We start from the raw sequence: 13,917 nt of genomic DNA, 5'->3' as shown, positions 1-13,917 counted from the left end.
ATCAATAAAAAGTAAAGGCACATTTCAAAGCTGTTCAATAAACAACAGCTAAGATGGCAATCATCTTTGTACAGGGCAAAGTGGCTGGATGTCTCAAAATAATATTACATATCTCATCAGATAAAAAGGAGACTTGTTAAAAATAATGTCTTCTGTACTGTTCTAAGATGTAATACCGCAGCGTATTCCCCGATCGCAAATTAAAAGGTTTTTGCCCTCACAGTAATTGTCTGTCTGACCATAATTCCAGATGGCAGTTTGATTGCACTCAGTTTTGCCATTTTTTAATTTAATCTCGTTCCATCACAGATTGGAGAAACGAGCCCGGTCATCTAAAATTGTGATGATTTTCAATAATATGATCGTGCCATCTGGGAGCGCTGCCCTGAGGGGATGGTGGAGGCTAAGCTCAGGTCAGAAGGTCCACTGTACCACCCCTTTTTCTCACACATTTATGATGAGCAGACTTTACTGTCCACTCTCTCCGGTTGGTCAGAGAAAACTGAGCTTGTTAGGCAACCAAATTGCCATCAAAAATGTTGGCAATGTATGTTTTCTGCCAATCGTGGATGGACTGAAACTTTATATTCAGTTATGTTGCAGCTTTATGTTTATTTAGGTTCAGCTTTCAATGTTATAACTTGACAACACTGGTCCTATGATTTGGTTAGGTTTCGGCACTAAAACAACTTTTTAGGGTAAAGAAAAGATAACGCTTTGGCATAAAATACCTGTTTTGGGTGCAACAAGCACGGCGGGAGACGTAAAGACTAGAAATGGTACGCAGTCTTGATCTCCGGTCACTGTCTCTCTTCTTGTTTGTAACTCCACCATCATCACATCCACCTCTAGCTTTGACAGTCAGGTCACACACATGTAATGTGAACCAGATATGACACAGCTGGTAGATAAAACATGTATCACTGGTTTGCAGAAATGTTACTGCCCACATTTTATTCTGGCGGCTGAGCTGTGTTTGGCTATTTAGAGACTATTTTTGCCTCACGTTCAGCAGAGCAATGCCAACAATTTTTGGTCATAAATTAGCAGGAATATTTTCCAGTATCTGGACGGATTGTAGCTCCCTGTGAACATGCCAAAGCAAAAGGATGGATGGATGTGTTTTCAATACATACTTCTGAACCATATATCTTTTTTCACATTAACATTACATGAAATGAGAAGGCTTGCCAAAATCACTGAAACTGTCAGCAGACACTGCAGTTCCATAAAGCTTTGCAGCTTCCTGTAGCTCATTGTTTAGAATTGTATGACCTGCACACAGTATTTGCTGTATGAAGAGTCAATATAGAGTCAATATATCAGTCAGTTTGTTTTCATTTTTTTGTGCCCCCTAGTGTCCAAAAATCGATTTTAAAATTAAAGGAACCAGTGGAGGTTTTATGTGATGGCATTCAGAAAATGCAATTACATTGTTCTATTTCAATGTTCTATTGAACTGTCCCAAATAACTAAAAATGGCTTAAATTAAGTATATGGAATATAAACACGTTCTGGCACTGTTCAAGTGCAAGCAACCAAGTAAACATTTTTCCTCAGCTTTATTAAAGCCCTGCAGTCTCATTGTATACTGAACCCTGGAGTTCCACTCCACCTTTTTACTGATGCCTTTGACAGCCGTCCATTCATACGGCACTTTATCTCCAGAGTGATGAGAGAAAACACTTCAGCAACCGCCAGCCATGACTGTAGTTGTATGTCTGTTTTTTCCGTTCCATGTCTGCAGCCATCTTTCAACAAGAACAGTATAGAATGTTGAATAGATTGTATCTCCCACACAATCAGGTTGATGTTAACATTAATTCCACTGGAGATAAAATATTGTGTCTCCAGACAGGGACATTTCAGCCGTTTGGCCAAGATCTGCCTTGAAAATGAAATTTTGCTGTTTTACTTTAATTGATTCAATTGAAGGTACAGAAATAATTTTAATTTGATTTCATTCAAAGCTGAAATAATGATTTCTCATCCCTCTTTGGGCTCCCCACTGAGTGAAGTAATATTCCACACAGGGTGTAGCTAAATAAATAAACACCAAAACATCGTTTGCATTATTCTTTTCTTTTTTTATGACCTAAACTAAATTTCATTGCAGCAGAGGCCTGTAATTCTTCTCACAGGGGAGGCCAGAGAAAAGAGAGGCAGCACTTCCATCACACCTTTATTTCAAACACTCACTAAATGTGACTGGTGCGAAAAGCCTTTTGTTTCAAAGCATCACTCCTACAACAACTGCCCAACCACACCGGATGATAAAGACAAGGCAAATAAAAACATATATATCAGGTGTTAGCAGCTAGAGGAAATGACAGATGTGATTAAACCGTAACCACAGTGAACATGACAATATAGCGAGCATTACTATGTCCATGCCAACTGCAGAAAGGCCCATGGTCTTAACATCCTGAGCTTATCCTCGTTACAGGCGTAGACGCGGTTTAAAATTGGCTGCAGCAAGCAAGCCAGTGACAAATCTAAAAAAAATATTTGTCGGGCGACACCAACCCAAGACAATGAAAAATGTTCTAGAAAATATAGTTTATGTTTGCTGTTTTGAGACTCGTCCGGTCAACGAAAGGGCCATCATTTCTGTTCCTGTTAAAAGAATAGACTTTGGCTGATAAGTCAGCAGCACCCAACAGCCACCTAGATTTATTTCCCCAACACAAGCACCGAGATGGGGGAGGGGAATTGACTTTTTTTTTTTCTCGAGGTGGAGCAGTGGCGGAGAGTGAAGCACTCTCAGTCTGCATGTCAGAGTGAGACGGCTGCAGCGGTGGCCTCTAGTTATCATGGCCACAGTCCAAGAAAAAACACCAACCCCCCCATATCCCCTGAGACGTATGCAAACAAGCTTGAAATGTGCACACACACCGCAACACAGAGGTTTTCTTTTTCTCACAGTGTTGGATTTAAAAAGTCTTTACTTCACTTTAAAACCACGGAGCAACACAAACAGATGGCCACAGTCATGAAGTCAAATCGCACCATCAACAAATCAAGTAATTATTGTTCAGGAGCTTACATGCATGTGGCACACTAATGTGTGGATGCTGTAGCTGAACAGAATAACACAACCAACATAAAGCTGCACACAAGAATTGAAACCACAGCAATAACTGTATCAAAAGCTCATAACAATGTGATGGTTGTGTTTTATCGACTGTTATTGGTTATATATTTCCTAACTGTTAGAAGGTAAAATATTAATCAGTTTACATGTTGGTTTAATCTGCTGCATCTGATCTGCAAAAACCTTAAATGTTTATTTTCATAATCAGTCAATGTGGCTATTGTTATCTTAATGAATCAATTTATCATAGTGTCTGTAGATCGAATCACCAGTCACAACCAATTTTTTCATGTACTATGTTGCTTTGCTAGCATGTTTGATATCTACCCAACAGTCACGCTTCAGACTAACAGCTTGTTGGAGGTAAAGTCAGGCAGCCATTTTCTTTAGTCTGTGGCCCAACAGGTAAATTGGTATATGTATAAATTAGGTCTACAGCCGTTAGCGAAAGGGTTGTAATCGATGAGATATGAAGGCATCAAACATGCATTTTTGGGTGAATTAGATGTAAACACTTTGAAATATCATGTGTAAAAAAGACCATTAGATTAGATTGTAAGTTATTGTTTGATGCAGAGGTTTTCTGTTACTTTGTCTGTCAGTTACTATAAACAAACATTGTGATTCAGTCTATGACATGTCATTGAATATTCCATTAGAGTCCAACGTTGGAGACCAAAAGATAATCAGTTTCCAATCACACGTGACAAAGAAAAACAAAACTGCAAAATATAAGAAACTGACAATTCTTTAAGCTCTATTTTGATCATTTAAATAATGTTAGAATTCTGACACTGCTTGAATGTTTCTTTTTGGTCAACAAATCCCTTGGCAAAAGACCAAATACTAACAAGTATTCTCTGTGTACCCAAAGCATCATTGACTATATTGAACTCCCCTATGTTCAAAAACTATTTAAAAAAACATCAATGAGACGCAGCATTGCACTGGGGACATGTTCCGTCATTACAACGAACAAGAGTAGTTAATGTGGAGTCGATTCTGTGTACTCACTTGTACACCAAATGTAGACGATAAAAGCCCCCCCACCATTTACTGATGTTTGGATTGTGTTTGAGTTGGCTGTTTACGGATAGGCTGAGTGCTCTGAGTGACACAGAGACAGGAGGAAAGTTAGAAAATATGTAAAGATTGACCAACTCAAGCAATGGTTTTGGTCTTTCTTGGGATGTGTTGACAGGAAAAAAATCATCACTAACATACTCTTGGTAACGCTTTATGTCAGGGTCCTTACAATAAGCATTAGCTGATGCCCCTTAAGGTCCTTTCTAAGGTCTGGGACCCAGTGCTTTCAGAAATGTTTTTTTTCAATAAGTGTATAACAAAGGATATAATAACCCTTAAAAGGTATTGTCAGTATATGGTCAGTTAACATTTGTTTGTAATGCCATCAAAATGCAATGTTTCATTAATATTCTTCAGCAGTCCATAAAATGCTAACAAGATGCTTGTAAGTGCTTATAAATGATTCATAATTATAAACTGAATGCTATTATAAAAGCTTATATTGTCCTATTAAGGTTAATGAACATTTTATATGCCTTTTAAGAGTCTTATTACCTATTAACTAACAGTATTTACAACGATCTTAATGTGAAGCACTTCTACACTGTATTGTTTATCCTCATTTATTGTATAGGTTATGTGCTTATATATTCATTAGCACTGGAGGTTCTTGTCATATTTTCAAAAACTGACACAACATTCTAGTCATCCAGCTGTGTCTCTGAGGCACAGTTTCGGTGTACAGGTCTTGTCAGACACAGATGGCCTGTGAGGTCTCAAAATCAGCACAAATGATGCTAAAAACAAGACATGCAACAAACGTATGCAAATGTAATGAATCAGTAATGTGTTGAATGAATTAGCAAAATGACATTCAGTTCATCAGACAGCCCGCTCAGTAGCCACAGGCTTCTCTTTCTCCATTACGATGTGCGACTTGCCAGATTTCATATCACTTCATATTTCACTCAATCAATTTCACACTCACTGGATCAACTGCAAACTGGCTGTGATCAGTAATTGTCTTATAAACATGTCTGTTTTGTTCACTTTAGGGGATGTATAAACATGTTTTAGTTTATTTTTTAGTCGTTATTATTGCATTTAATGTAGGAACATCAAATACTCTGGCTGATTGGGCATATAAAGCAGGGGAGTGTTAATGACATTAGGACTTAACTGTGATCATATCGGTGTTAGAATATCGTATCACACATGAGATTAGCATGCTTACTGCTGAGTATGTCACTTTGTTGTCTAATAGCAGAAGTGTAAATTGAGATGTTTACTTTTTTTTTTTTTTCTGTGACTTGGTTGGAATAATCCTATTGTACATAAAACAGTTCAAATCCCCCGTTACAACTCTGAGGGGAAATGCTAAACATGCCGCCAAGAAAAGAAAATCTAAATGTGACTGCAAAGCAAGTTGTTCAATAATGTAACATTTCTTGCTACATCTCATCCTGATTGATGTATTATCTTCCTCAGTTTGACTTGTGTGGAGCAGTGTTAACATATTCCTTCTCATATTCAAACCGTGTGATGAGAGATTCTTTTTTTGGATGTGTTGCCTAATTGTTTGATTGGTAGACACAGTTATTTAGGTCTTTGCTTCGTAGGCTGCCAAGCTTGCTTCCCTGTTGTGCGTGAATGTCCAAGCAGACACATTATGCTAGTTGAATGTAGAGTAGAATGACGCTGCTTGCAGCGCACAACACTGACAAGACTCTAATCATCCAACATTGTAATTTAAGTGCTCTGAAATACTCTGCTTTATATTACAGTCTCCTTGCTATGCACAACCTGATCGAGACATTTGTTACCTTAGCACTTTTACAGCAAACTCATTATAACAAATGAATTTGGCAAATCATAGTGATGTCAAACATAATGCCAGTGGCTGCTAGTGCAGCAGCAGAAAAGTGAGGGTGGGTGTGTTTTTATGTTGCTGGCAGGATTTAAGATGTAAGTGGCTAGTGCTTTCAGTGGCTATGAATACATGTTGAGCGTGCCTGGATGGATTTAATCCACACAGTGTTGCACCAACAGGAAGGATATTTGAAGGAAAACATTTTTTTCTTCCGCAGTAAATGTGCCACGTATACGTAATGCAGCACATTGTTCAGATTAAATTTTCTATGAAGAATGCATGTGGCCAAAGCTATAATCGCTCTATGAGAGCTACAACAGCATGCTACCAGCTGAATTATACATTTTTCATTGAGCGTTCCAGTGGACATGCAAACAGAGCTGTTTCATTGACAGCTGATAATTGCTATCAGTGTGTCTGTCATGTCTGACGTTTTCTTCTCTTAGGTGGCAGTGCAGGGTTGTTGTAATTCCAGCCAGACAAAATGAGCTCCTGCCAGTGGGATGCCTCATCCGATCTGATTCCCCAGCAGAGGCTCATCGCTCCACAGCCTCTCTCCACCACGGCTGGCGTGGCAGCCCGGCTGGTGCAAAACCAAGCCACATGTAGTCTCATTTCTACTGATTAAGTCAGCCACTCATCCTCACCGGAGAACATTTTCACTTCAGTTAACAATTTTTACAGTTTAGAAAACACCTGTCATAATAAACTTGTTTCTTCTTGCTCACGGTTTGATGGGAAGAGCTGATTAGCAAATAACTTGACTTGGAAGAGTTAGAGAACGACAAGGAGAATACTTACATCTAAGGACCCAGAAGGCGAGGCTAATGTTTTTTGCACCAGGCAAAAGTGCTTTGCTCCTGGCAAAGGCATTAACTACACTGATGAATGCTGTCTGCATCTAAACTGCACTTGAGAGCAAAGCTTGACACAATGCTGTCACACTGTATAATTTCACAGCATGTATTACATGTTTGGTATGCAATGTATTAATTCACATACTTGTTGGTTACCATCATAATGGGCAGAAGATAATAAGGGGTGACAGCAACACATCCACACTACTGTGTAGAGGTGGAAGGTAAAGGGTGTACTGGATGTGTATGCATGTCTATTTTTATCTTGAGCACACAAAGGCATATCTAATCTGAGATAACAGGGTAGCGACTTTCTTGTTGGACAAATGAATTGTGAGATAATTAATAATGCCATAGTAACGCAGGGACAATAAGACCTCTTCACACTCTTGAATCACGTCATTTGTCAGGGACTCTGGTGTGACGATACATTGGATGGTAATAAAGTGTACACTGCAATACTGCGTTGGATAAGCGTCACTTATGAATGAGTGAAAAATGATGCATCTGAAACTCTTTTATAAGGCAATAAACAAGCTATAGAATATTTTTGCATGAAGTTGATATAAAAAATAACCCTCACTGGTTAATTGTTTGTCAATGTGTTTTAAAAAATGTGTGTAGAGTAGCGAGATGATTTCTTTGCTTGCCAGCAGATACATTTCACAGGTTCTTTTTTCAGCACTGATTTTCTGAATACATTTCTCACTGGCACCCATTGGCAGGCTCTCTTTCTTTGAGTGTGACTCTTTAGTGTCAGCGTGACCTTTCTTGAAAGCGAGTCCCAATGTCATCAACAGAATCTGCTACGTCTTTTCAGATGTTCACAACCGAAGTTTTGTGTCTATTAGATAAAAACCTTACAATGAGTAAGGGTGCTTACGAGAAATTCATAGGTTGCATTCAAATAGTCCTGCTCATTTTTCATTTTCACTCTCCAGAGTAGATGCTTCAACTTCTTTGAAGACCGGAAATCTGGGACAATCCAGGGTTAGAGAGCTACCAAAAAGCTTGTTATATTCCACTGAAGGACCGTCTTGTCAATTAGCAGAAGCTGTTCATGTGTCCTGTTTTTTTGTTTTTTTTTGTTTTGCCGTCAAATGGTACAATACAAATAGAGCAGGGCTGCAAGTAATGCTTTTTTATCAAGTATTGTGGTGATAATTTCTTTATTAATAGCTCGGTTTATGATAAATCAAAAAAAAATCATGAAACTCACCACACCAACGTGTCACTGTTTTATGCGGTTGCTAAATACTATTCTTTCTGTTTTCTTCTCGTTGCAGAGAACACAAACAGCAGATGAACTATGAATGCTGAACACAATGATCTCTTCCCTCCAGCGCCAGACAATGAGAGGTCGTAGGCTGAAGGGGGCGCTGTCCAACCCCCTCTTTGTGCTGCTTTTGGCCCTTCAGATCCTGGTGGTGGCTGGGCTGGTTCGTGCTCAGACCTGTCCTTCCGTCTGCTCATGCAGTAACCAGTTCAGCAAAGTCATATGCACCCGCCGCAGTCTACGGGACGTCCCAGATGGCATTTCCACCAACACTCGCTACCTGAATCTCCAGGACAACCTCATTCAGGTCATCAAGGTGGACAGTTTCAAACATCTGCGCCATCTGGAGATCCTGCAGCTGAGCAAGAACCACATCCGCAGCATTGAAATTGGCGCCTTCAATGGGCTGGCCAGTCTCAACACCTTGGAACTCTTTGATAATCGGCTCACGACAATCCCCAATGGAGCATTTGAGTACCTGTCAAAGCTGAAAGAATTGTGGCTACGGAACAACCCCATCGAAAGTATACCATCGTATGCCTTCAACCGGGTCCCCTCGCTTCGAAGGCTGGATCTAGGTGAGCTCAAGCGTCTCTCCTACATTTCTGATGGAGCCTTCAAGGACTTGAGCAACCTGCGCTACCTGAACCTGGGAATGTGCAACCTCAAGGAGATCCCCAACATCTTACCTTTGGTCAGGCTTGAAGAGCTAGAAATGTCAGGAAATCAGATCTCTGTTATCAAACCCAGCGCATTTACAGGATTAGTCAACCTTCAGAAGCTGTGGATGATGCATGCCCAGATCCAAACTATCGAGAGAAATTCTTTTGATGACCTTCAGTCACTGGTGGAGCTCAACCTGGCTCACAACAACCTTACCTTTCTACCACATGACCTCTTCACACCATTGCATCGTCTGGAGCGGGTCCATCTCCATCACAACCCTTGGAACTGCAACTGTGATATCTTATGGCTCAGCTGGTGGCTGAAGGAGGCAGTGCCTGCCAATACCAGCTGCTGCGCCCGCTGCCATACCCCTACAGTCTTTAAAGGTCGCTACATCGGGGAATTGGACCACAGCTTCTTCCAGTGTGATGTTCCTGTCATTGTGGAGCCACCCAGTGACTTAAATGTGACAGAAGGCATGGGTGCAGAGCTTAAATGTCGTACAAGCTCGCTGACATCCATCAGCTGGCTTACACCAAATGGCTCGTTGGTGACACACGGGGCTTATAAGGTGCGTTTGTCTGTACTCAATGATGGGACACTGAACTTTACGAGCGTCACAATGCAGGACACTGGGACTTACACCTGTATGGTTAGCAACACAGCAGGCAACATTTCTGCCTCTGCTGTGCTTAATGTCACCTCTGTGGAAAACAGCGGGGTGACCTATTTTACCACAGTCACCGTGGAGACCATTGAGACCCCGGGGGATGACAGCCAAACACCACTTCCACCATTCAACTGGGTTTCATCCTCAACAACAAAAGGTACTCCTGTATCTACAAGGACCACAGAGCGGACTTACACAATTCCAGTTCTCGATCTGGACGGAGAGGGAGCCCTCAACGGCCTGGATGAGGTGATGAAAACTACCAAGATTATAATCGGCTGCTTTGTGGCCATCACACTTATGGCTGCTGTTCTGCTGGTTATTTTCTACAAGATGAGGAAGCAGCATAATCAGCAGGATCCTGATGGCCCTGCCTCCTCCATGGAGGTCATTACCGTTGAAGAAGAGCTTGCTGGTGTCGCTGCCATGGAGAGACACCTATCTCTGCCCCCTCTGGAGCACTACAACCACTACAACACCTACAAGAGCACTTACCACCACCCGCCAATGCTCAGTACCATACACAGCTCAGCCACACAGGAACCTTTACTGATTCAAGCCTGCTCAAAAGACAATGTACAAGAGACCCAAATCTGATCTTGAATTTGACTAATAATCCAGTATCAGCAGTTTCATATATTGGAGTACAATGGACCAAAACGGGAAGATAAAAGAAATCAAACTGACATTGACTTGACAAAGTTGATGTCGATAATTGCGAAAAATCAGCATTCGGCAAAGGGACGACATAGGATACTTGAACAAGTGTCTTTACAAAAACAAAGATTATTTATTAAAAGTATGTCTAGTGGCTAAATGAAGAAAAACAATTTGTGATAGCTTTTTAGCTCATTTTATTTCTCTCTCTATCTCTCTGTGTAATACTGCACAAGGGAAAGAATGGTTCACTAAAGGCATATAGAATGTATGGAAAGGACAACATGTGAAACAACCTTAGAAAATGGCCTCACAATAAAATTAATGCAATGCAATTTATTAGTTTGAATTTTACCTGATAATCACATGTCGTGTTAAAGGGCATTGCTCAAGTATTTATAAGCATTTAATTGCAAGTTGTTCAACACGCCATGTCCAATTTGTCGGCGCTTTATGAGAGGCAAAACATAAAAGGGGTTTATTTTCCTTGCCATCATATTCTAGCTGTCACTCAACACAAAATGAGATCTTTTAATGACACAGCTCTGGATGATATCACAGTGAAGCCAGCATGCCTGAGGAGCAGAGCAGCCAAATGAGTAAATGTGCATTTCCCCTGTGGCTCCTAGCAGCCATACATCCTTCACTTTAATTAAGATTAAGTTTTAGCTCCCACTCCTCCTCCTACCTTTTCTTCACACTTCTACCTTAACTACTTCTTTCCTTCCTCCTCTCTTCTTCTATCTCTGAATTTTCCATCATCCCTGTTTACCCTCGCTCAGATTTCTCCACTTTTCCTCGTCCTCCGTGTCCTCCCGCCTCTTTGATCGTCTCTCTGTCACTTAGCTCGGGCACGTTCCTCACCCCTCACCATGTCTCATTTGTCTCGTTTTATCCGCCGGCATGTGCCGCACGATGGCAGAATATTACTTGGGAAAATGAAGGGGAGCATAAGGCTGCGGTGTGTTGCCTCCCCGTTAACCCAGTAATGATCTACGTCCACTCAGTGTCCCGTTACCTTGCCATCACCCCAGGGTCACAAGAGCTTGGGCACTGATAGTCCATCTGTTATACAGATAAAGAGGCAAATGAGGCGGCTTTGTAATGTAGTGTGACCCTGTCAGACAAACACAGACGGGGCTAACATAGTCACTGAAGCAGCTAGGAACCTGCAACAATATAAGGGGAGATGGGTTGTAGCTCATTAATCTGTATCAGCAGTTCATTTGCAGACTAACAGAGGAAAGCTGATAACAAAACAGCATGAGACTTTTCCACTCTCGGTGTGCCCAACATCTAACTGGGGATGGAGGCCTTTGATATTGAAGCGACCCCTGCTCGGTCTCATTTTCTTCAGAGAGAAACACACACACACTTTGATGTTGCATCATTTATAGACCATCGGAACATTGTCTCTCCCGTAGTCTGTTTACGCTTTGCCTTTTTCATTTAGGTCTTTCAAAGAGGACGGCTTGAGGAAGTGGGAGGTAGGGATGAAATAGTGAAGAACGGTGGGTGGGGAAGGAGGGAGGGTGGGGAGAGGAGGGGGGACCAGACCCACAACGGTCATGAGGGGTCTTCAAACAGAGATATTGCAGATATGAAGGGAGAGGAGTGAAAAAAAAGATAAGGAATAAGGAGGCAAAACTAGCCATCAGACTGTCGCCATGGAAACAGTGACCTTGTGGAGAAAGTAAGAAGAGGTAGATATGCCTTTCGCTTTGGTCTCAGTGCAACAAGCATGTTTCATGTTTCCCACTGGCGATTTCGTAAATGCACACTGAGACCTTCATACTGTCATATAATGCATTTACCTGATTAGGGAATGATATAGGAATGATATTCTGTTTTTGTTGGACAAACCATGCACACCGGAATGCATTTTTGCTAATGGTTTGCACAGGAATTGACCAACACGACATCACCCTTGCAGAACAACACACGCCTCAGTTATTCGAACAAGATAAATCACCGCATGATGTGCAAAAAAAAAAAAAAAGAAACAGCAGCATTGCTGTCCAGCAGCTCCGCTCGCCTCACTGGTTTTTCATCTCTATGAACACAGGTAGCTTACAATATGAGCATAATAAAGCACTGTCACAAACAAATTCACATGCCTCTGATCAGTCGGTCTGCTAAATGTATTCTTTGATTTTCTATAGTGATGGTAACGATGAACAAAAAACGGTGGGAGCTAAATATACATTTAAAGACCGAAAATGTCTGGTGAGGTGGAGACAGATGAAGCTGTAAATGGAGCAGGAACAATCGAAACAGAAGCCCATTCATTGTCTGCCTTTCGTCGAGCATTATGAATGACGAGGATGGTATCGCTAATGGCAGCGTTAATGAGTGAACCCTTCTTTCCCTTTCCACTGTTTTTCTTTTTCAATGCTCAATTCCTTTTCAATGCTTTTGGTGGCTTAATGATTCAATGTTGATGCTGGCTACAGTGAAAAAAAAAAAAAAAGGTTGAGATTTTTTTATATATATATATATTTGGAGATGAGGGTTGTGAGTTATTCAGAATGAATGGAAGATCTCTGTGTTGGTATTTACAGGAGCAGGACGGCTTTATGGAGGAGATATGTTTGAATGCCAGAATGAAATTAAGACGGAGCTGCAGAATGTTGGACTTGAAATACCAGCAGAGTGATTTTTGTGCAAAAACCCCTAAACCAGGGTGATCAAATTGTGTGTTATTCTGCCAACTGTCTATGTACGGGGAGGGTTACTGTATGTGGGGAATATTCTCTCTCATTTTTGGAGAGAATGATCATCAAATGGTTAAATTTCTACAAAAAAAAAAATATTTTCAAAAACACAATGCAAAAAAAAAAAATATTCAGATCATAATTTTACATGTGCTTCAATTGTTAAAAAAAGACAAAAAAGCAAAACAAAAACATGAAAAGAAAAAAAAAAACAAGAGACTGTGCTTGTAAGGAGTCCAACTAATTTCTCTGAGGATGATGTTCAATTATTGATACCTGAGATTGTAGTTCATACTGTACATGAATACAAATAAAAATTGCAATTCTTTTTTTTCCATTAGATTTCACAGAAAACATTATTCTCAGGGACACTGTCACCGTTTTGCCGCCTTTGTCCCATCTGCACATGAACACTTGTATAGAAGTATTCAAACAAAAAGGATTACTAAGCAGCTTCCAGAATGCTGAACTGAGAAGAAAAATGCTGTGAAGAAATGCACTGTAGCTTATTTTATGAGGTCAGGATAGGGAAGTAGATCTCTCCAAGAGGAAAAGGAAGTGATCTTTCTGTATTATACATGGGAAGTTGGATTCTTTTATCCAATTTGAATCACTCCATCTGTCTGACAGAATCATTTGATTCATGCAGGCAAATCTGAGAATTTCATAACCAAGAGCACAATGGGCTATTCCTGCTCTCTCCACTGACTCAATATGACGAACAAAGAATCTTATAGAACCTCGGAGAACATTGTCAGTGCCAAAAAAAAGCAAGTCTAATAGCCTACACTACTCTCGCTGGCAAAATGTACTTAATATTGAATCAATTAAACTGAATCTCCGCTGGAAACAATCAAGATTCGTGCAAAAGGAGACAACAATTCAGTGAAGAGACTGCTTTTCATTCTGACATCCCCCACTACCCAAATAGCGCAAAATGGCTTACAGTCACAGTTGCCTTCGGGATTGCTCCATTTCATTCACAAAGTACTTGATGGCTGCCCAGCAAGATGTTGTGAGGCAAGTGGTGCAGGCTTCATTCAGACACTTATTTCTGTACGTCTGTATGGTCAGTATCGATCGCAAG

General features: G+C 40.7%; 1 protein-coding gene across 1 annotated transcript in view; it reads left to right on the top strand.

Annotated features, from left to right (window-relative positions):
• lrrc4cb (leucine rich repeat containing 4C, genome duplicate b) overlaps nt 1-13,167 on the top strand; it is a 47,034-nt gene extending 33,867 nt beyond the window's left edge. Inside the window, exon 2 of the mRNA XM_030415166.1 lies at nt 8,134-13,167. Within this exon, the coding sequence (XP_030271026.1) occupies nt 8,161-10,056 (1,896 nt within the window). The 5' untranslated portion in view covers nt 8,134-8,160 and the 3' untranslated portion in view covers nt 10,057-13,167. The remainder of the gene's footprint in view (nt 1-8,133) is intronic.
• The last annotated feature ends 750 nt before the right edge of the window (nt 13,168-13,917 follow it).

Source organism: Sparus aurata, chromosome 4 (genome assembly GCF_900880675.1).
Source record: "Sparus aurata chromosome 4, fSpaAur1.1, whole genome shotgun sequence".
Classification (NCBI taxonomy): Eukaryota; Metazoa; Chordata; class Actinopteri; order Spariformes; family Sparidae; genus Sparus; species Sparus aurata.
This window is presented reverse-complemented; position numbering and strand designations above follow the sequence as displayed.